The sequence below is a fragment of the Podarcis muralis genome, chromosome 12 (assembly GCF_964188315.1).
Source record: "Podarcis muralis chromosome 12, rPodMur119.hap1.1, whole genome shotgun sequence".
Classification (NCBI taxonomy): domain Eukaryota; kingdom Metazoa; phylum Chordata; class Lepidosauria; order Squamata; family Lacertidae; genus Podarcis; species Podarcis muralis.
This window is the reverse complement of record NC_135666.1, coordinates 4,737,046-4,761,043: the sequence shown is the minus strand read 5'-3', so window position 1 is coordinate 4,761,043 and position 23,998 is coordinate 4,737,046. Positions and strand designations below refer to the sequence as shown.

The 23,998-nt window shown below is 48.5% G+C and overlaps 1 protein-coding gene across 12 annotated transcripts in view; it reads right to left on the bottom strand.

Moving 5' to 3' along the window:
- Positions 1-23,998, bottom strand: part of LOC114607928 (uncharacterized) — a 214,251-nt gene that overhangs the window by 30,994 nt on the left and 159,259 nt on the right. For all 12 annotated transcript variants that reach the window (XM_077936656.1, XM_077936657.1, XM_077936658.1 and 9 more), the window contains 2 exons: positions 5,401-5,504; positions 1,572-1,793 (listed from right to left, as the gene is read on the bottom strand). In XM_077936656.1, coding sequence (XP_077792782.1) covers positions 1,572-1,793; positions 5,401-5,504 — 326 coding nt within the window. The remainder of the gene's footprint in view (positions 1-1,571; positions 1,794-5,400; positions 5,505-23,998) is intronic.

Here is a 23,998-nt window from a genome sequence, read left to right as displayed (position 1 = left end):
AATTATTCTTGACGATTCTACTGCTTTGTCTTTTTTGAGGGTTGTTTCGGCCGTTTCCCTTTTTCACTATCAGGTGGTGTAAAAATCTTATGCAATAAAATTAGTAAGGCGCTGCCTTTAATTAATTTATTTCTTAGTTCCCTGGCTCTTTTCCGCTCACTGGAATCACTCGTGCTCCCTCTTCCTTTCCCTGGTCATCTGCCAAGAGGAAGCTCTTTTAATTACAGGCAGAAAAAGAAAATTGCTCCACAGGCTTAGATGGCGTTTGTCCGAGACCATCTGGGACTTCTGGGCAATGACCAATTTATCTATGAACAACTGATGCAGCAAAGAAACATGGGGGGGGGGTTGGGGGGGGAGAGAAATTTATTTGTTTGACAGGTTTCCTTTCCTTGCACAATACTTTAGAGCCGATTCTGATTGCTGAGCGGCAATTTAGAACCGGTGACATATTTTGGGATTAAACAGCCCTTTCCTGGCGAAGATCCAAAGTGTTCTCCTATGTTTGCTGCCCGCTCTGGTTTCCAGGCACACTAAGTCAATTATAAAAAGTGTCAGGATTTTGATGAGTGAGGCCTGGTAACTATGGGAACCGGGAACCGTAAGCTAAGGTTACTTACCTAAAGGGCCGCATTTCCATTAAAATGTAAGCTCCGATGGCTCCTGCTCAGGGACAGCTCATCCCTTCGTTTCGGATTTTAACAGGGCTGCTGAACCACCCACCCTCCCGCACCCAGAGAAGGGAGGGACCAGAAGCAGCCGGCAGGGCCGGCCCTGTGATGAGGCAGAGTGATGCCGCTGCCTCAGGCGGCAGATGCGGAGGGGCCAGAGCTGTGAGTGCTCTGCATTCCCTATGCTAGCCAGCTGCTGTCAAGTGCGGTGGAAGATGCATTCCTTTGACCACTATTGGGGTAAGATGCTGGTCCGATTGGCTCCTCTAAGGGCCTTGGGAAGGGCGCCATCTTGTCCTCCTCAGGCAGCAAAATGTCTTGAGCCGGCCCTGGTAGCTGGCGCCCACTGGGACTGGTAGGGCGGAAGGAAGGGAGCCCAACAGCAGGTGGCGCTAGAGGCACCGAATTCTAGTTTTGTCCTCATCCTCTTCCCTCCTGAGCTGTACAAGGGCAATGCAGAGCCAACGAACCCCCCGATATTAACACACAAACCCTCTCTGTGCAGAAAGCTAAGGAGACCTGGATAGCTCACTTGGTTAGAGCGTGATGATGATTACGCCAAGGTTGTGGGTTCGATCCCCCTATGGGACAGCTGCATATTCCTGCACTGCAAGGGGTTAGGGGTGATCCTCAGGGTCCCTTCCAACTCTACGATTTTCCCTGACACCCTAGCTTTCTTCCTGAGTGGATTTTGGACCTGTATTTAGAAGCGATGCACCATGTGCTTTCCTGGAAGGTCTGAAGTGCCGGCAGGGCAAATGCTGCACCACTGAACAGGAGGACAAAGCAATGGCAATTTATCCAGGGACGGAGCACGAGATGCCAACAGCCCAGATGTGCTCAACAGGACAACCCGGCTCCAAGGCCACAACCCTCCCCCCTTGCACACAAGCGACTTACCTTCGGTTTGGGCTCTTTAGGAGTTAAGGAGGAGGGTCGTGCGGCGCTCGTCGCCAGGCGTTTAGGGGTGGTGGCTGCGGTAGGGCTGGTGGCTTTTTTGTTTTGGCCTGGCATAGCGGTGGACGCCGGCCGCTTGGCAGGGGCAGCGGCAGCAGTGGGGGCGCCCTTGGTTTTCGCTGCTGCTGCTGCTGCAGGCTTTGTTGCTGAAGTGGAGGCTGAAGGCTTGGTGTCAAAATGTACACACACAGAACACACACACACAAGCAAAAAATGGACGAAACAAAAAGAAAAGAAGCGCATGGTAAACAAAAGGTCCGAGCGGCAGAAATGGGAGCAAAGAAACAAGTCGAAAAGGAAAGATGGCAGCATGCGGTTCTCTGAGCCTAAGGAAAGAGCTGCCATGGGGAGGAGGACTAAATGTTGCACTATATAGGGAAGGGAGACCGCTCAGTGGAAGGACGCCTGCCTGGCATGCAGAAGGTCCAACAGCATCTCATAGAATCATAGAATGATAGAGTTGGAATAGACCACAAGGGCCATCGAGTCCAACCCCCTGCCAAGCAGGAAACACCATCAGAGCACTCCTGACATATGGTTGTCAAGCCTCTGCTTAAAGACCTCCAAAGAAGGAGACTCCACCACACTCCTTGGCAGCAAATTCCACTGACAAACAGCTCTTACTGTCAGGAAGTTCTTCCTAATGTTTAGGTGGAATCTTCTTTCTTGTAGTTTGGATCCATTGCTCCGTGTCCGCTTCTCTGGAGCAGCAGAAAACAACCTTTCTCCCTCCTCTATATGACATCCTTTTATATATTTGAACATGGCTATCATATCACCCCTTAACCTCCTCTTCTCCAGGCTAAACATGCCCAGCTCCCTTAGCCGTTCCTCATAAGGCATCGTTTCCAGGCCTTTGACAAAGGTCAAAGGTCTGGGAGAGATCCCTTTCTGAAACCCTGGAGAGCAGCTGCCAGCCAGTGCAGACAGTACAGAGCGAGATGGGCCAGTGGTCCGTCTTGGAATTAAGGCAACTTCCTAGGTTCCTGTTTAGCACCCAATCCATGCTGGAGTTTGCAGACTCAACCTCTCTCTAAGAATCAGCCCCCCGAATGAGATCTTTGGTAGAGTCAATTGTTACAACAGCCTTGTAACTGCATCCAGAAAAAAACATGGCATCCCCTGTGTCTGCACAGGCCTCTTGGGAAACTGAGAAACAGGGGTGACCTGTCAAGGGGCAGCAGAGAAGAGCCATCTCTCTTCAGGTGGGGAAGGGCTGTAGCTCAGGAATAGAGTATCTGCTTTGAATGCAGGTTCAAATCCTACTGGAATCTCCTGGTAGGATTGGCCAGTGTAGGCAACAGTGAGCTTGGGGGACCGGTGGTCTGACTCGGTATACGGCAGATTCCCATATTCCTTAATATGAGTCCCAGGATCAGTTCCCAGCTTACCTGGAGAAAAAGAGTCTCAGGTAGCAGGTGAGAAGAATGACCCTTTCTCAGCTGCTGCCAATCAAAGTATACAGTGGTACCTCGGGTTACATATGCTTCAGGTTACATACGCTTCAGGTTACAGATTCCGCTAACCCAGAAACAGTATGTTGGGTTAAGAACTTTGCTTCAGGATGAGAACAGAAATTGTGCTGCAGTGGTGCAGCGGCAGCAGGAGGCCCCATTAACTAAAGTGGTGCTTCAGGTTGAGAACAGTTTCAGGTTAAGAATGGACCTCAGGAATGAATTAAGTTCTCAACCCAAGGTACCGCTGTATACTGGGTGCCATGGCCTGGTTGGAGTGGTGGGAGGAACCAGCTGGGGAAGCCCCCGGGAAAGAAGGCTCAGAGCCCAGGGATTGGTGGTGGGATGACAAAGTGTGGTCAGAGGGAGAAGATGGAGAGGAGGAGGTGCTGGAAGCTGAAGAGGTAACAGGGCTTAGTGAACTGGGAGAGTCTGTGGCAGAGAGAAGTGTCAGTTTGCATTTCTTAGTGCATAAAGTATTGATCTGGTGCTTTTAGATCTGTCCTATTTTACTTAATTCAAGAGGGTTATGGAAGCTTCTCTGTGTGAAGGATACAAGCAGGAGGTTCATGATGTTTGGGTTATTCCTTCAGAGAAGCTGAGTACAGCTGACGTAAACTGGTTCTGTCATCTCTTCTGACAAGGTCATACTGACTATAATAAAGCCAGAAGGAGCCTGGGTTTCACTTTCTTTTTCTATTTTTTTCCTTCTGGTGTTGGTGTTCTGTGTACAGTGGTACCTCTGATTACGTACTTAATTCGTTCCGGAGGTCCGTTCTTAACCTGAAACTGTTCTTAACCTGAAGCACCACTTTAGCTAATGGGGTCTCCTGCTGCTGTTGCACCGCTGGAGCACGATTTCTGTTCTCATCCTGAAGCCAAGTTCTTAACCCAACGTACTATTTCTGGGTTAGTGGAGTCTGTAACCTGAAGCGTATGTAACCTGAAGCATATGTAACCCAAGGTACCACTGTATAGTGTTAAGCTTCAGACTTAAATTAAACTTACAATAACTTATAAGAAGTCTGAAGCTTAACACTATACAGTGGTACCTCGGGTTACATATGCTTCAACTGGATTGCTGCAACTGGATTTCTGATGGACAGGGCCAATCGTAAAAGTATTGAACTTGTGACCATTCTGCTCCTCTGCCTTCAGTAGCAGTAAAGCTCTGCTGGATGAAGTATTAATTGCCTCTGGTCTGTTTTTTGGGAATCCTGCAACGTGTTTTAAGTTTTTACTCTGCTAACTATACGCTGAATTCTGCTCTGGTTCAATACTGAGTAGAACTCCATGACAAGAAGTCCAGAATCAGAGGCGGGAGCAGGAGAGGAAGGAGGCCAAGAGGCAGAGAGGAGTCTGGCTGGTGAAGAGTCACAGATGTCTCCCCCTCCTGCTGCGACAAGCTCCTCTCTCCCCTTGTCTCCCTGAACCAGAAGAGGGCTGAAACCAGTGGAGAAGTGGCAGGCTGCATGCAGGCACAGTCTCTGACTGCTTGGGGAAAGCCCTGGAGATGAGGGGACTTAAGACAGCCTCTGCAACTGTTTCACTGGGGCAAGACCTACAGAGGAAGAGTTGTTGCTGTGCTCATTAGGCCTGACACACCTGTGCAGATTCCGTTTGGTTTTTTTCTAATAATGTGTTAACACCACTGACTCCGTGTGATTTACCGCTGGCTGGCTTGCTCCTGATCTGTTTTCCAGAAAGGGCAACCTGTTCACATGGTGATAGCTGTCAGAACGCAGGGAGCTGCTTTATACAGAATCGGACCACTGGTTCATCTCGCTCGGTACTGCCAGCGTCAGGGATGGAGGAACTGTGGTCGTCTGTGTGATGCTGGACTCCAGCTTGCATCATTCCTGAAAGGGACTTGGAGTTCAACCACATCTGGAGGTTCCCTAATCCCTGGTCTAACTTCACTGGCAGAGGGAAAAGATGAAGTGAGCAGCTCAGCTGCTCTTCATTTCCAACTTGATGCAACACAATTCACTCCAGGCCTACTTATGTCCGAGGACTCCTCCAAGCACGCAGAACAGGGCTGGGTACAGAGCAGACATTGGGAAGAAAACTGCACAAGAACTGCTCAGCATTTGTGCCAGGACTCTTCTCACAGCCATCACTGGGTTAGAAATGAGGAGCTTAGGGATGGGGTTAACAGCCTTGCCATCAAACCGGGCTTGGTAGCCAGCTACTTTTCTTGGGAGCCCATCAGCTCAGAGGACAGAACTTATCGTTGGCTTAAGAAGCAAAAAGGGGGAAAGCAGGGTGCTGAGAACCAAAACCTGCAGCGCTGGAAGCACAACATGGTCGACCCTCACCTTGGTTTTCTTATCGGGGCTCGGCGGAAGCTCCTTGCTCGGAGGGGCCGCGATGTCGTTCGCTGTGGTGACCTCGGCGGCTGGTTTTATCTCTTCTGGTTTTGCTGACCGAAGCAAAGAAGGGAAAAAATGAAATTAATTAAAAAAGGCACTCGGATTCCATGCATCAATGACAGGACTTTAGCAGAGGCTGTATGACAGCACCAAAGGAGCTTGGACAGAGCTCAAAGAGTGCAGCTGAAGGGACAGGTATCGGTGCCTCTTTCACTACCGCAGGATGCTGCAAAGTCTTCCCATCACACTGGGAGTGGACTTCTACATGCTGGTTAGAGGGATTTGCCATGTTTAGGCAGCAAACTTGGCTTCGCTAAGCTTAATCTAGAAATGGTGGAGCGCACGGCATGTAGATCTGTTTCCACCACCACCCCAAACCCCCATTTTCAGCCCACGAACAGCAAAAGTCAACCTGCCTTGACAACAAGCTATGAGCTCAGTTTCCACTTGTGTGTGATGTTACTCTACAACCCATTTTGAGTGGATACCAGCCAAGAAGTCACCCTAAAATATTCCTACTTGCCTATCTAAAAGGGATGCTATCCTGGAAAATGATCAAGAAACAGGAATCAACCTTTTAACTGCTGCTAAGATGATGCTAGCTAGAATTTGGGGAGGGGCGAGTATATCTTCTACCATACGCAAATGGATTGGGGGGGAATGGTTGATAGTAACCATTATTAAATGAACTTATTAAATCCACACTAGCAGATTTTTGGAAAAATAGGTATATATGGGTAATATTTTGGAATAACTTTAATGATGATATTCAGCTGTATGTTGCCTTCAACTTGTTGTATTATTAATAATATTTATTTATGGGTATTATTTAGTTTACCGTAATGAAATCTAAAGAAACAAGATTAAAAAATCAGAAGCCACGGCTGCTGGAGGGTTTTTCAGAATGCCTCCTGTACTATGCCTACGCAGGATTTCAAAAGTCGTCAGAAGCGCCATGATCTAGCCGTGCCCATCTTCCAGGCCCCGATAAACGTGGAGCCGAATGGCTTTTAAGATTTGCATCCATTCAGAACACATTCAAAAATGTCAAGCCTTCACACTGCCATGCACTGAGGCTGAACACATCGGCACACATTAACTCCCTTTCCATCGCTCGGTTCTAACCGTAACTGGCGTGCGGATGCAGAGACTCTGCTTGCACTTGCAGACCACAGGAGATCATTAGCAAGGGGTCTAGACTGATCCAGCAGCTCTGCTATTACAGAGCTCATCTCAGCGATCCCAGGAGCCAGAAACACCAGCTAGGAGACTTCAAGGAAGGCGGCGCTGGGTGGCAGCCAGGAAGAGAAGGATTTTGGAGGTATGCAACTGCTAGGAGTTAAATGCAGTTGAGGGGAAATGCAACGCGGGAGGGACAAGGGATCTTCCTCCTGCCACAGGAAGTGCTCCCGAAGCATAGCAAGTTCTTAATATCACGATACGGACCAGATCGCAGGAAGCTGCCTTATGCCCAGGACTACGTGATGTGGAAAAATGCTTCATTCTGCACAGAGGAAGCAAAAGCAGCCGCCAGCACAGTATGCTCCCATCAACTCCAGCCAGCACCGCCAGTAATCAAGGGTGATGGGAACTGCATCCTAGGTTGCTGGCGGTCCCCGACATATTTTAAAGTCTAACTGGAGAAGAAGAGGATCCCTCTCTGAACATCCACCAGCCCACATGTCGTGCTCCTTCTCTCTCCATTTGTGGTCCCCAGAAACTGATTCAGAAGCATCACAGCCTCTGACTGTGGAGGCAGAGCAGAACCATCATGGCAAATAAATAAATTAATAATAATAATAATAATAATAATAATAATAATAATAATAATAATAATAATAATTTATTTATACCCCACCCATCTGGCTGGGCTTCCCCAGCCGCTCTGGGCGGCTTCCAACAAAATATTAAGATACCGTAATGCATCAAACATTAAAAGCTTCCCTAAACAGGGCTGCCTTCAGATGTCTTCTAAAAGTCTGGTAGTTGTTTTTCTCTTTGACATTTGATGGGAGGGCGTTCCACAGGGCGGGTGCCACCACCGAGAAGGCCCTCTGCCTGCTTCCCTGTAACTTGGCTTCTCGCAGGGAGGGAATAGCCCCTGAAAGTCTTCTCTTCCCACAAACGTGTCAAATCCTCTTTTAAAGCCCTCCAAATTGGTGGGCGTCACTACCTCTTCTGGGAGCGAATCCCATGGTTTTTAACTATGAGGTGTGTGAAGAAGGACCTCTGTAAGTCTGCCCTGAATCTTCCAGCAATGTTTGGGTTTGGAAAGGGCTCAGTTGGCTGATTGTGACCGGGGGGGGGGGGGGGGGGGGAGGAAAAAGGAGAGCACATTCCTCTGGGAGGAACACCTAAAACCCTTTGGCACATGAGCTGGCAATACCAAAGGAGGGAGCTGCTCTGCTGCAATGCAGGTTTCTTTCTGGGCCAAGAAGGTGATGCCCAAAAGAGCCCATGCCAAAGGAGCCGTGTACCTGGCGCTACCCGAGAGGGGCAGGAAGGAACTGGCGTTGTAAGTAAGTAAATTTTTATTTATACCCCCGCCCTCCCCAGCCAAGACCCGGCTCAGGGCGGCTAGCATCAAATATCAAATACATTAAAACACAAGCAAACAATTGATTAAAATACAGCTTAAAGATTAGAATCAGGATAAAATTAAATGATTGCCCACGAATTACAACCACAGGGATCGGGAACCTCAAGTATTCATCAGGGCCAGCTATCCATGTTGGTCCCACATGTGCCGATAAAAGGGCCAAAGAGGTAACTTACAGGGACCCATAGAGGGGGGCAAACTGGGCCTGGGCCGAAGGCTAGGCAACCACTTGGGCAATGCCAGGAGGCTTCAGACTTCCGCTCAACTTCCAGTGCTGGGAATGGCTAGCTGAAATTCCTGCAATTTGGGGGGCTGGACTAGATGATCCTCAGGACCCCTTCCAACTCAACAATCCTGTGATTCTACAGTTTCGGTGCAGGGAGTGGGCTGGGATGCCTTCAGAATCCTATGCAGGGGTGTGTGAGAGGACATGACCTTTTTTTTAAAGGGTTGGACGCGGGTGGCGCTGTGGGTTAAATCACAGAGCCTAGGACTTGCCGATCAGAAGGTCGGCGGTTCGAATCCCCACGACGGGGTGAGCTCCCGTTGCTCGGTCCCTGCTCCTGCCAACCTAGCAGTTTGAAAGCACGTCAAAGTGCAAGTAGATAAATAGGTACCACTCCAGCGGGAAGGTAAAGGGCGTTTCCGTGCGCTGCTCTGGTTCGCCAGAAGCGGCTTAGTCATGACCCGGAAGCTGTACGCCGGCTCCCTTGGCCAATAAAGTGAGATGAGCGCCGCAACCCCAGAGTCGGTTACGACTGGACCTAATGGTCAGGGGTCCCTTTACCATTACTTCTTGACTCACTTCCCACAGCAACCCTTACGGTCCCACCTTGCTCCCCTCCCTCCAAATAACGTGGCCTAGTGGTTAGAGTGCCGGACTAGGACCTGGGAGAGGCCAGTATTCAAATCGCCACTTGGCCACAAAGATTACTGGGTGACCTTGGTTGGGGGCCAGTCGCTGTCTTCTCTCGAACTCGCCCACCTTGCAGGGGTGTTGTGAGGAGAAAATAGGGAGGAAGAGAACCCTGCCTGCCATCTTGAGCTCATTGGAGGAAGAAAAAAGGTGGGATAGAAATGCAAATTAAAAATCAATAAACAAACCAGCCTTGCATAAGCAAAGACCAGGGGCAGGAAACGAGAGGTGCGGTTGGGGTGTTTGTGTTGCTAGAAATGAACTTCATTCCCTGCCCCTAAACCGAGTTATTAATGTGTTTCAGAATTTTCTTCTGCCACAGGCAGAAGCATGTATAATTCAGTTTGTCACACGGGCAGATTTCACACCATGGAAAAAGAAACTTGCTGCGGGACTCAGCACCCCCAGGGCCTCTGACAGGATTAAATTAGCAGCCAGTTCACTGAGGCTTTTGGATGGCTCAGGGCTGTCTGCTGCCTTTTCAGCGACAGTCCATCTCCCCAAGTTCAAGGACACACAGACACGTCTTTAAACTCGCAGCCGCAGAGACCAGAAGTCACCTTTATGCAATAACGATTGATCATTGCATTCCTACCCATTCAGCAGCCTCCATCTTGCCAGTTCTGGGTACAGTAAGACGCCACAAAGCTGTTTATCCAAGCACAGAACGGGAGTTCCGTGCGGCTCCTATTCGAGATGGCAATTTATTTATGATGTGCTTATCCTACTCTTCCTGTATGGCATGGAGAAAGAGGGGAGAGATGGTTTCTCTCTTGCACACACAATGCCAGAAGTCGTGGGTATCCAAGAAAGCTGAAGATCAAAAGATGGATGGATAAGAACTTCTTCACGCAGCACAGAGTCGAGCGGCAGAACTCGCAGTGGTGGCCTCCAACTTGGTTTTAAAAGAGGATTAAACAAATTCACGGAGAAGGATCTGGGAAAGCTCAGACTCAGGGGTCAGCAACCTTTTTCAGCTGTGGGCCGGTCCACCGTCCCTCAGACCATGTGGTGGGCCGGACGATATTTTGAAAAAAATAATGAACGACTTCCTATGCCCCACAAATAACCCAGAGGTGCATTTTAAATAAAAGCACACACTCTACTCATGTAAAAACACCAGGCAGGCCCCACAAATAACCCAGAGATGCATTTTAAATAAAAAGACGCATTCTACTCATGTAAAAACACGCTGATTCCCGTACCGTCCGTGGGCCAGATTGAGAAGGTGAATGGGCCGCATCCGGCCCACAGGCCTTAGGTTGCCTACCCCTGGCTCAGTTGGTAGAGCATGAGACTCTTCAACTCAGGGTTGTGGGTTCGAGCTTTGCTCTCCCCTCCTCCCCGTCCGCTTAATTAACCACCCACCATGCTCATCAGCAAACATTTGCTTTCATTCGGCATTTAATTACGAGGCCATCCTCTCTGTAATGCTGCGCGGAGCGCCAGTGCGTGAACATTTTGCCTCCCCCCTCCCCATGCCCTCAGCCCGGGAATACCTCAGGGGGTGGGGTGGTGCGGGAGCTGCCAAATCTTCATCAGGCCTGTTCATTAGTTCGTAAAGGCTGATGGGGGAGACCTTTCTGGCTGATGGAGCAGAAAGGAAGCCCGGGCCCCCCTCCCCAAATAGGTACTGCAAGGACATCTCGCACGTGGAGGGGTGCAGCCCCTCCACCCAGTAATTTGTCTCGACTCATCGGCTCAGCTGCCCTGGCAGAGAACACCCCCCCAAAAAAAAAATTTGTTCTATTCCGGGGTCTTCAAGGAGCCAGAGCCACGTTAACTTGAGAATGATTCAACTCCTCTTTCTAATGATCTTGCTAATCCACCTATTGATCCAAAAAGAAATCTTCACTTGGGGGCCAGGGAGCGCCTATGCCAGCCACTTTTGAAAGTTCAATTTGTTTGGGGTTTTTTTTATTTAAAAAAAAAAATGTATTGTATGCTTAAACAGGCAGCCCTGTTTAGGGAAGCTCTTAATGTTTGATGTATTATGGTATTTTAATATTTTGTTGGAAGCCGCCCAGAGTGGCTGGGGAAGCCCAGCCAGATGGGTGGGGTATTAATAATAAAATTATTATTATTATTATTATTATTATTATTATTATTATTATTATTATTATTATTATTTCTATCTGTCAAGGGTGCACAAACTAGGAAGGACTGTGCTTTTTCAGCAACAGTCTTGTGCATGTTGTTGCCCCCTCGTAGAGGTCGTTTGTCTCATGTATAAAGAAGCATGCTTAAAAGGTCTGGAAAGAAGCCTGTAGGCGAGCTCAGTCAGTAAAGCACGAGACTTTTAATCTCAAGGTTCCGGGTTTGAGCCTCACGATGGGCAAAAATATTCCTGCATTGCAGGGGGTTGGACTAAATGATCCTTGTGGTCCCTTCCACCTCTATAATTCTACGATTCTATTCAACTAGATTTTACTCCGTGTGTCTGCTATGAGTAAAAGTTTCGATACAAACCCAAAGTTTGTTCTAGCACCAAACCGGTGCAAGGAACAGGGTGAATGCCCAACGAACAGGCTGCCTGGAGCAGTTCAATTATAGAACTGAAGAGTTGGAAGGGCCCTAAAGGGTCATCCAGTCCAAGCCCCTGCAATGTGAGGAATTAGGCCCTATGTAGCTAAGGCTCAGCAATGACAAACCTAGACAGCATCTTAAAAAACAGAGACATCACCTTGCTGACAAAGGTCTGTATAGTTAAAGCTATGGTTTTCCCAGTAGTGATGTACAGAAGTGAGAGCTGGACCATAAAGAAGGCTAATCACTGAAGAATGGATGCTTTTGAATTATGGTGCTGGAGGAGACACTTGAGAGTCCCATGGACTGCAAGAAGATCAAACCAATCCATTCTGAAGGAAATCAGCCCTGAGTGCTCCCTGGAAGGACAGATCCTGAAGCTGAGGCTCCAAGACTTTGGCCACCTCATGAGAAGAGAAGAGTCCCTGGGAAAGACCCTGATGTTGGGAAAGATGGAGGGCACAAGGAGAAGGGGACGACAGAGGACAGTGGTTGGACAGTGTTCTCGAAGCTACCAACATGAGTTTGACCAAACTGTGGGAGGCAGTGGAAGACAGGAGTGCCTGGCGTGCTCTGGTCCATGGGGTCACGAAGAGTCGGACACGACTAAACGACTAAACAACAAGCTAAGGCTCCCTGCTCAAGACTGGCATTGGCCAACTCTCAGGCCCGGCCGGCTGCCTTCAGTTTCTTGAAACCAGAGCCAAAATCTGCTTACAGATTCTCATGCGAGGCAAGACTTAGCAGCACTATGGGGTTGTATATGTCTCCCCCCTCAAAGCACAGTATCCACAAAGATTTCTCAAGGGCAAAGTCCCAATGACAGCTAAAGGGGACCACTTCAGAACGGCATCGGAAAGTCAAGAACATGCCTTGGAAGCGACCCTCAAGTGCTGAGCACACTGGCCATTTCTCTAGTACAGCTCTAGGACCCTTCGCCAACATCAGATGATGTTGGACTACAAATCCCATTAGCATCAAACAGCACAGTGGGGGGTGGAAATTGCAGTCCATCGACGGAGAACCTGTGTGGTGCAATGGTTAGAGAACTGGACTAGGACCTTGGAGATCAGAGTTCGAATCCCCACTCAGCCGCAAAGCTCTTACTGGGCATTCACTAGTCATTAGGCCATTTACTTGGGCCAGTCACTAGTCTACCTCACAGGGTTGCTGTGAGGATTAAACAAGGAAGAGGAGAACCACGTACAAAATCGTGAGCTCCATGGAGAAAAAGGTCCAATTGCTATGCAATAAATAAATAAAAATTAAACACACGAAGGGCCCAAGGTTGGCGAAGGCTCTGATGAAGAACCGTCCATCTCCTACAAAAAGGATTCATGCCAAAGTGTGTTAGTGTCGAAGGATGCACCCCCAAGTAGCAAATCCCATTCAATTACAGAGCTTTAAATTTGGGTGCTGCAGCTGTGCTGCTGCCAGGCAAATCCTTGGCACTCTGTCAGCTTGACAACTTCAGCCAAGACGCCCTCGGGTACCTGGCTGCGAGCAACGGGGAGGGAAAATGCATGCGGGTCGCCAACATCCAGCCTGAAGAGCATCCAGCAACCAAAGAGACGGACTTTCTGCAGGTGCACATCACTGGGGGACAACGCCCACTGCTCCTGCCATGCAGTGGCTGATGGGAGTTGGAGTCCAGGAAGAGCTGCTCAACAGTGGAAAGGACACCCTCGGGAGGTGGTGGACTCTCCTTCCGTGGAGGTTTTATGGCTATCTGTCGTGGACACTTTAGCTGAGATTCCTGCATTGCAGGGGGTTGGACTAGATGACCCCTGGGATCCCTTCCAACTCTGCAATTCTATGATTCTATGATCATCTAGATGGGATGTGGGTGGCGCTGTGGTCTAAACCACAGAGCCTAGGGCTTGCCAATCGGAAGGTTGGCCGTTCAAATCCCCGTGACGGGGTGAGCGCCCATTGCTCGGTCCCAGCACCTGCCAACCTAGCAGTTCGAAAGCATTCCCGGGTGCAAGTAGATAAATAGGTACCACTCCAGCGGGAAGGTGAACGCCGTTTCCGTGCGCTGCTCTGGTTCGCCAGAAGCGGCTTAGTCATGCTGGCCACATGACCCGGAAGCTGTACGCTGGCTCCCTCGGCCTATAGAGCAAGATGAGCGCGCAACCCCAGAGTCGTCTGCGAATGGACCTAATGGTCAGGGGTCCCTTTACATTTGATCATCTAGAGGGTACCATGTTGGCTTCCCCCTGACGTCAGGGTCACATTTTCTTCTGGGCAACCTTCCACATGCTAGCAATAGGCAGGGCCCAAGCCAAAAAACGAGGCAGGATGTTGAATGCAAACTTTGTACAGCAGAATTGTAGAATTGTGCAGGTGGAAGGAACTCCAGAGGTCATCTAGTCCAGTGCGGGAATCACAGCTCAAGAATCCCTGACAACCTCTGCTTTAAAACCTCCGAAGTAGGAGAGTCCACAACCTTCCGCTTTCTACACATGCTCAGGTACCCGTGGTTCTATCCTCCATCCAGGCAAGCAGGAAAACATGATCAGAGTTCAAGGACACATTCCAGCCAGGCATAAAATACTCAAGGAGGTTGGGAGTTCGATGGCTGGGGAGAGTCCTGGTGGCCATGTCAGGGAGGCTGGGGGGGGTGCATTTGGCCCCCAAGGCTGAGGGTCCCCACCCCTGACGCAGAAGCACAAATTCATTTAAGAGAAAGCCTTTTGTGCAGCATTACATGGAAAGACCTAAGTGGCTGGCTGTCAGATATGAAAAGGAAGCTCTCGCGTGAGAGGAAAGAGGTGCTCTCGTGTCACACCAGAAAGGGAAGGCAGGTATAAAACACATAAACAGAACGTCGCAGTCAGAAGAGGCTATGTTTAATTGATTATATAACTCCACGCAAACCGTTTTTATATAATGCCGAAAGAACTCAGGCACTTATTTGAACATGTACTCAGGACGGCTTTGGGGATTTCTGCACAATGAGAGAGAGAGAGCGTGTGTTATCTGCAGACCAGCCCCGTGAATTCAGGAGAGGTATGTGAGTATATGATATGATTTGGGTTTGTGTCCTTACCACGCAAACTAGAAGGCTAAGCCAATTTAGGGGCAGCTGTGGAGACAAAATGATGTGCTTCAAAGAGGAAGCAAGTTTTAAGAACCAGAGGTGCAAGGAGGCACTTTGGACCAGCACTATGAATCCAGAATAAATATGTGGATATGGTACGATTTGGATTCCCCCCTCTCAAACGAGAGGGGTGGTCCAATCCGGTGGACCAGTGAGGATCCGTGGCAATGTGCTGCAAAGGTTTAAGAGGAAGGAAGTTCTAAAAAGCTGGAGACGCAAGATGAAATTCCAGTGCTTCCGTAAACAGCAAATGCTTGCAAAGTGTGAATCTCCAAATTCTGAGAAACTGAGCCAGCGGAGGCATTGGGTCACAACAATCTGAAGCTGGTCATTCGTTGAACTGGCAGCAGAACAGCTCCCCGCTGGGTTCCAAGCCCTCTGGCCGCTAGGTAACACCAGAAAATGTAATAAAAATTGACTGCTTCCCACATTTAACTCCAGCTCTGCTAATCTGAAAATGGGGCTGTTTTGCATTAGTACGGGGTGACGGGGGACACTCTAAACACAACAGCGTTAGAGGTAGAAAGGTTTTGCCCCCCCTCCTTTGCCTTCATCCCCAACAAACACTGGGGTTTTCTTCTCCTTGGCTTATAGACTGAGGTTGGTTTTAAACCTGACCCTTCACATCGAGGCAAGACATTTGCAATCCAATTAACACAGCTTCTGCTTGTGCCAGCAGCTTTCCTCGGGCTCAAAAGCTGCCTGCCCTGCTACGTTCTTCACATTTAAAGTTCCTACTGTAAACGCCCGAGGTCTGAAGAAGAGCCCTGTGTAATCCGAAAGCTCACACTTTCAGCCTCCTGAAATGTATGGTTAGTCCATGAAACGCAGCCAGGCTGTTCGAAGGCAAAGCCTCGCTTGAGCTGTGTTTTTGGTAGTGAGCAGCATTAATTCTTCAGCAGCTGGTGACTCCACCAAGACAAGAGACCGTCTTATCCTTTATATACATCCAGTGGGTCACTGTGGTCTGTGGGAGAGCTTTCTCCTTTCTCCAAGACCCAAAAATATCACAAGCCCAGCTCTACAGTAACTCGGGCACAGGGCTTTGAAGTGTGGCTGCCCCTGTTCTGTCGAGATACAGCAGACACCCACTATCTGCACGGAAGTTTTACTTTCCCCCCAATGAACCGAATGACTAGGTCTCTAACCACCGGTGCCTCCTACATACTGTTTGTTAAATCTGCTTTTATTTTTTGCATGGTTTTAAACTTTTTGAAAGCTGCTTTTATTGCATTACTATTACTTAAGTGAATTGCATTCATTGTTCTGACGAATTTATTGTAGTTTATATGTTACCGTGAGGGACGCGGGTGGCGCTGTGGGTTAAACCACAGAGCCTAGGACTTGCCGATCAGAAGGTCGGCAGTTCGAATCCCCGCGACGGGGTGAGCTCCCATTGCTCGGTCCCTGTTCCTGCCAACCTAGCAGTTCGAAAGCACGTCAAAGTGCAAGTAGATAAATAGGTACCACTCCAGCGGGAAGGTAAACGGTGTTTCCGTGCGCTGCTCTGGTTCGCCAGAAGTGGCTTAGTCATGCTGGCCACATGACCCGGAAGCTGTACACCGGCTCCCTTGGTCAGTAAAGTGAGATGAGCGCCGCAACCCCAGAGTCGTCCACAACTGGACCTAATGGTCAGGGGTACCGTCACCTTTACCTTATATGTTACCATATTTGATATAATATTGCTTGCAGTGTTTCCCTCTCCCCAATGCTGTTGTGACGATTGTGAGCCGCTCTGAGCTGAGTATTGAAAGATAAAAGGAAGCCCTTTTTCACGCAGCACGTAGTTAGAACTGCGGAACTCCCTTCCACAGGAGACGGTGCTGGCCACCAATTTGGATGGCTTTAGAAAAGGATTTGACCAGGCTTCCTCAAACCTGCCCTCCATATGTTTTGAGACTACAATTCCCATCATCCCTGACCACTGGTCCTGCTAGCTAGGGATCATGGGAGTTGTAGGCCAAAAAAAGATCTGGAGGGCTGAGTTTGAGGAAGTCTGGATTAGACCAATTCATGGAGAAGAGGGCTATCGATGGCTACGAATCAGGACAGCTATGCTGTGACTCCATGGTCAGAGGCAGCAGTGCTTTTGAATGCTAGTTGCTGGAAATCACAGGAGGGGAGAGTGCTGTTTTGCTCAAATCCTGCTTCCCATAGGGATTTGGTCGGCCACTGTGATGCTGGATTAGATGGGTCAATGGCCTAATCCAGCAGGTTCTTCTTATGTTCTTAGAGTACATCACCTTTGGGTCAAACATAGGTTGGAAATGTAAAGAAAAGGAAGGGACCTTTTACCATATGTGGTGGGAATGCAGAGAAATTTTAAAAAATTGGGAAATGATATATAATGAGTTGAAGAAAATGTTTAAAATGACATTTGTGAAAAAACCAGAAGCATTTTTGTTAGGGATTGTAGGACAAGACCTGCCAAGGAAAATAAAGAACTTATTTATGTTTTGATAGCACAAGGATGGAAGAATGAGGAAACTCCGACAAAAGAACAGTGGCAAGAGAAATTGATGAACTATGCGGAACAGGCGAAACTGACATACAAATTGCGAGATAAGGACAGCTGTGACTTTAAAGAAGAATGGGAACTTTTTACAAATTATTTTAAAAGACAACAAAATGAACTGGACTCCTTGGCAGGTTTTGAACAAGCATACACAAATTCATTGAGGGTTAATATAGTAGATAGATAATATAAGGATGTATACAATTTTACAATAGGCAGAGAACAACATGAGTTGAGAAATCAGAGAGAGGAGCTGAGGGATGTCTTGGGGGGAGGGTTTGTTGGGGAGGGGGAATAATGAAGATGATTTGTTTTGATAATTTGTTATGCTGAAATTGTTAATAAAAATTTTATTTTTAAAAAAAGAGTACATCACCTTGAGACATGTGTGGAAGCCAATGTACAAATAAATAAAAATTAGCAACGCCAAGACCTGGATTAACTTTTGAGCTACTACCACTCTGGTATTAGGCGAGAAAGGCACTCAAGACTTGGAAGAGTGTCATGGAATTGGCGGAAATGACTGGCAGAATCCGAGATCAGGGAGAAGAGTCGGTGGAAGAAGATTGGAAGAAATTTAAAGACTATTTACAGAAATATTGTAAAATTAATGAATGTTAGAATGATGTTGGATTGAAATTCAGTGGTTTCTAGCTGTAATGGTATAAAAGAACATGAAAAAATGGTTTTTTATAAGTAAAAATTTAATGTTATAATAATTTAAGATTAAAGATCTGGGTAGATTAAAGAGGGAAAGAAACTGCTAAGTTAATAAATTGAACTGGAATACAAAAAAGGGAGGTACGAGGAGGTCCGGGAAGCAAGTTAATGAAAACTAATGTGATGAAAAGATTGATTGTTTTTAACTACTTTTATTTTGTATTTTTTCCTTTTTCTTTTTCTATTTTGTAATGTAAAAACCCTAATAAAAATTTTATTAAAAAAAAAAAAGACTTGGAAGAGTGTCTCAGACTGGATGTTCTAATGCTTGCCTCTCGTTTCCGTGCTGACCCACCAGCAAGGAGCATCTCAGTTGCTTAGCTGGGCTTAAATCCAGTCCTCCTACTCACTCCGTTCATCCTCTAGGCGAGCACAGAAGGGATCCGGGATTCACCTTCCTTCCACCTGCCCAGGAACCAGTTCAACCACTTTTGACTTGTCCCCAGCCCGCCACGGAAAAAGGTGCTTGTGAATGGGCCCCGGCCTGCAAGGCAGGCTCTCTGCTCAAGCCGCCTAAGCCGGACCAACCCCATCCTTCATTGAAATAGCTCCATAATTCTCATAATGGATTTTCTGCCGATGACGCTAATCCTTTAGAGGGCAACGGATTAAGCTGTGAGGGGCGGGGGGCGGGGAAGGGGCATCTTTATTCTCCTTTCAAACACGACTACGATGAGAGGCACAAAATGAGGGGGAGAGAAAAGGGAGCCATTCAGATGGGAGAGGGAAGCAGAGGCGGAGGCAGCAAAGGAATTTGCTTAACCTGGAATGGTGTGCACAGAGCAGGCTAGCAGATGCAAGGCATCCCTGCCCAGAGGCCTTGGAAGCAGCAAAAGCTCTGGAGGCTGCAATAGGCAAGGAAGTTTAGTTCCGAAAAGGAATCCACTTTGACTCTCCACGTCCCGTCCCCGGACCCGCTCTCAACAGCAGTCTTAAGAGGAACTGCACTCTTTTTTTGCTTGACCCAAATAGAGAAATGCCAAGCGCTTTATATAAAGCAGCAAAGACGCCAGACAGATTCGCGTCCCTCCTCCAGATTCTGTGCATTTTGTCTGGCTGCCTTCGGTTGGGTTTGTGCACCTTATGCAACTGGCGAGGGCAGCGGGTGGGAGGAGTGACTCTGACTCCTTACCGGGGAGCTGAGATGGAAATGTCACCCCATGCCCCTGGGAGTGAGAGGCACGCAGCAGCAGACTGTCACCAGGGCCAGAGAGAACGAAGCTGTCAGCTAGCAGCACAAGAGGACCACCTGCCCCACACTCCCAGCCCTACATTGGGAGAGCTGCCGCGGCCCCTCCTATGGGGTGGCGGATCAATGGGAAGACCCGAACCACACATGAGCCTTGCCACACTTCCCCTCCACCTCTACGTGGGGCAGCCTTTGAAGGTGACTCAGAAACTACAATTAATCCAGAATGCAGCTGCCAGGCTGGGGACTGGCAGCAGCCGCTGGGAAAACATAACACCGGTCCTAAAGGATCTACACTGGCTCCCAGTACATTTCCGAGCACAATTCAGAGTGTTGGCGCTGACCTTTAGAGCTCTAAATGGCCTCGGCCAGTATACCTGAAGGAGCATCTCCACCCCCATTGTTCCGCCCGGACACTAAGGTCCAGCTCAGAGGGCCTTCTGGCGGTTCCCTCCCTGCGAGAAGCCAAGTTACAGGGAACCAGGCAGAGGGCCTTCTCGGTGGTGGCGCCTGCCCTGTGGAACGCCCTCTCATCAGATGTCAAGGAGATAAATAACTTAGAAGACATCTGAAGGAGGCCTGTTTAAGGAAGTTTTTAATGTTTGTTGTCTTACTCTGTCTTAATTTGTTGGGAGCTGCCCCGGGGGGCTGGGGTAACCCAGTCAGATGGGCGGCATATATAATAATAATAATAATAATAATAATAATAATAATAATAATAATAATAATTATTTCTTCTTCCTGTGCAGCAACTGGGTGAGATTTTAATTCTGAAGCCCCCTCTTATCAAGCCCCTTCTCTCCCCCCCCCCACCTCCATAGGGGGAACAACATAAGGATAGCAGGAAGTCAGATTTGCTGAATAAGCGCCACCTCTTCTCCCTCCCTCCCTTCCCCCTTCTCTCTACGCAGTGTGCCTTCTGAGAACAAGCTTTTACGAAGCAGAGAGTGTTCAGTGAAGCAAACGCAAAAGACACTTTATTTTAGGGCTTTGTGGGATTCAGTCAACCAGGGAAGTGCACAAGAACTATCCCAGCCTTTCCGGATGCTTTTGGACTACAAGTCCCACCAGCACAAACATGGCCAATGGGAGTTGCAGCCCAAGATATTTGGAGATCCCAGTTGGGGCTGAGCTGCCCTATGATCACTGTGCAAGTGTAGGATTTGGGGTTGGAATTCAGCGTTCTGGAAACAAGGATTCAGTTACTGCCTTTTCAAGAAAAGGACAACCTAAGTCGGATGGCACAACTTGGCCTTCCTTGCTTACAAATCCATTTGCTATTCCTGCAGAATTTGTCTTCTTTTTGACCACACAACTCTGTGCTAGTTGCCTGCTTCCAAACTTGGGGGCTACAAAAAGTGCTTTCACTGTTCCGGGCATCCCAAAATAGTTTGAAATCCAGGGTGATTCCAGATATGTGCTTCTTTCACAGAATTGCAGAATTGGACGGTACCCGCAAGGTTCATCTAGTTCAGGGATTCTCAACCTGTGGGTTCCCAGATGTTGTTGGACTACAACTCCCATCATCCCTGAGCTCTGGCCTTGCTAGCTAGGGATGATGGGAGTTGTAGTTCAACAACATCTGGGGATCCACAGGTTGAGAAAGGCTGAAGTTGAACCCACTGCAATGTAGGAATCACAGCTAAAGCATCCCCGACAGATGGCCGCCCAAGCTCTGCTGGAAAACCTGCAAGGAAGGAGAGCCCACCACCTTCTGAGGCCATCCGTTCCACTGCCAAACAGCTCTTACTGTCAGGAAGTTCTGCCCAATGTTTTGACTCTACTGGTTTGGGTCCTACCCTCTCTTTGAGGGAGATCAGTGTTCCTCATGCAGGGCTTTTTGGAAGCATCTACTCTGCACCTTTCAGGACGCGGGTAGCGCTGTGGGTTAAACCACAGAGCCTAGGACTTGCCGATCAGAAGGTCGGCGGTTCGAATCCCCACGATGGGGTGAGCTCCCGTTGCTCGGTCCCTGCTCCTGCCAACCTAGCAGTTCAAAAGCACGTCAAAGTGCAAGTAGATAAATAGGTACCACTCCGGCGGGAAGGTAAATGGCGTTTCCGTGCGCTGCTCTGGTTCGCCAGAAGCGGCTTAGTCATGCTGGCCAAATGACCAGGAAGCTGTACGCCAGCTCCCTCAGCCAATAAAGTGAGATGAGCGCCGCAACCCCAGAGTCTGTCACGACTGGACCTAATGGTCAGGGCTCCCTTTACCCTTTACTCTGCACCTTTGGCATCAACATGCCAGCCCATATTCTCTCCCCCCACTGTCTAGATTTATACTTTCTGGGGAACATCTGGTAAATTAAACAAGCCTGTTGCCAATGACCCATTTCTGATATGCGATGAACCAGTTTGCAATATAAAGTCTCCTTATCTGGAAGGAAAGCTACTGTCCTTATTCGTCTGTGTTTAAGGGGAATTTGAATGGGTACACAAAACAGCATTTAAATATTGCCAGTTACTAGAAGGATGCCCGGGGGAAGCTGGGGGGAAGGATTCTTAAAGGCATTAAGTCCACCCGGCCTTCTATTCATTCGCTTGTTGCTCAGCAGCTTGTTAGCAGAAGCCCCTGAAAGCTGCTCCTAATGAGCTCCAAATACAGCAGGTTCCCTCGTCAGGGCGCCCAGGAGGGGCTGCCCCTGCGCCGCAGCAAGGCAGACCGAGACTGACCAAAAGCAATTCCTAGCAGCCAATAAAATATCCCTGCTTATTTAATTTATATGCAGAATACATCATGCGAAAGGCTGGGCTGGATGAATCCCAAGCTGGAATTAAGATTGCCGGAAGAATTATCAACAACCTCAGATATGCAGATGACACAACCTTGATGGCAGAAAGTGAGGAGGAATTAAAGAACCTTTTAATGAGGGTGAAAGAGGAGAGCGCAAAATATGGTCTGAAGCTCAACATCAAAAAAACGAAGATCATGGCCACTGGTCCCATCACCTCCTGGCAAATAAAAGGGGAAGAAATGGAGGCAGTGAGAGATTTTACTTTCTTGGGCTCCATGATCACTGCAGATGGTGACAGCAGCCACAAAATTAAAAGACGCCTGCTTCTTGGGAGAAGGGCAATGACAGGCCTAGACAGCATCTTGAGAAGTAGAGACGTCACCTTGCCAACAAAGGTCCGTATAGTTAAAGCCATGGTTTTCCCAGTAGTGATGTATGGAAGTGAGAGCTGGACCATAAAGAAGGCTGATCGCCAAAGAATTGATGCTTTTGAATTATGGTGCTGGAGAAGACTCTTGAGAGCCCCATGGACTGCAAGAAGATCAAACGCATCCATTCTTAAGGAAATCAGCCCTGAGTGCTCACTGGAAGGACAGATCCTGAAGCTGAGGCTCCAGTACTTTGGCCACCTCATGAGAAGAGAAGACTCCCTGGAGAAGACACATGCTGGGAAAGATGGAGGGCACAAGGAGAAGGGGGCGACAGAGGACGAGATGGTTGGATAGTGTTTTTGAGGTTACCAGCATGAGTTTGACCAAACTGCGGGAGGTAGTGGAGGACAGAGGTGCCTGGAGTGCTCTTGTCCAGGGGGTCACGAAGAGTCGGACACGACTAAATGACTAAACAACAACAACAAAAAGCAGCCAAGAACACTTTTGCTGATCTGCTGGAAGTTCTTGCTCATAGCGCCATGCAGAGCTAGCTCAGGGACCACTCAGTGGGACTCTTAATCTCAGGGTCGTGGGTTTGAGCCTCACATTGGCAAAAGATTCCTGCTGGGGGTTGGACTAGATGACCCTAGTTGCTCTTGTGCTCAAATCCTGCTTGTGGGGTTTCCCATAATGGGCAACTGATTGGCCACTGAGAAAACAGGATGCTGGACCACATGGGCCATGGGCCTGATCCAGCAGGCTCTTCTTATGTTCTTAAGATGGGGGTGGTAGTAACACAAGCTTAAGATGTCCTGTATACCTGAAGGAGTGTTCCCCATCGCTCAGCCCAGACACGGAGGTCCAGCGCTGAGGGCCTTCTGGTGGTTCCCTCCCTGTGAGAAGTGAGGTTACAGGGAACCAGGCAGAGGGCCTTCTCGATGGTGGCGCCCGCCTGTGGAATGCCCTCCCATCAGATGTCAAGGAGATAAATATACGACTTTTAGAAGGCAGCCCTGTTTAGGCAGGTTTTTAATGTTTGATGTTACAGTGGTGCCTTGCAAGACGAAAATAATCCGTTCCACGAGTCTCTTCGTCTAGCTTTTTTTTCGTCTTGCGAAGCAACCCTATTAGCGGCTTAGCGCTATTAGCGGCTATTAAAGGCTTAGCGGCTTAGAAAAAGGGGGGGGAGCGGAAAAAATCGCAAGACTCGCAAGACATTTTCGTCTTGCGTTGCAAGCCCATAGGGAAAATCGTCTTGCGAAGCAACTCAAAAACGGAAAACCCTTTCGTCTAGCGGGTTTTTCGTCTTGCGAGGCATTCGTCTTGCGGGGCACCACTGTATATTATGCTTTTGCATATGATAGAAGCCGCCCAGAGTGGCTAGGGGACCCAGTCAGATGGGTGGGGGCACTATTATTATTATTATTATTTTTAAAGATAAGTTGGGCTGATTTAGAGGAGCATAGGTCTACAAGACCTATCAACAATATGTGGAGCTGCCCTTGGTCCTGGGTCCAGAAGCCAATTGTAGTGGCTAGGATGCTGATGAGGTCAAATCACTGACAACATGCAATATCATTGTTAAAACATCTGCACTGGCTGCCCATCTGCTACCTGAACAACTTTGGTCCAGCATAACATAGAGATTGCCTGAACCCTTATATCTTAGCTTAAGCACAGAAGACGCCTGTAAGAGCATTGTTGGTTGTCTGTTGGTGAGGCTCATCTACATGAAACCGGGCCTCCAGTCTTGCAGAGTGCTCTACCAATAGACAAGCAGAAATGTTTGCTGAAAAAGTTTCTACGCCACCAGGCTTTCACAGACAATTACAGTGGTACCTTGGGTTACAGACGCTTCGGGTTACAAACTC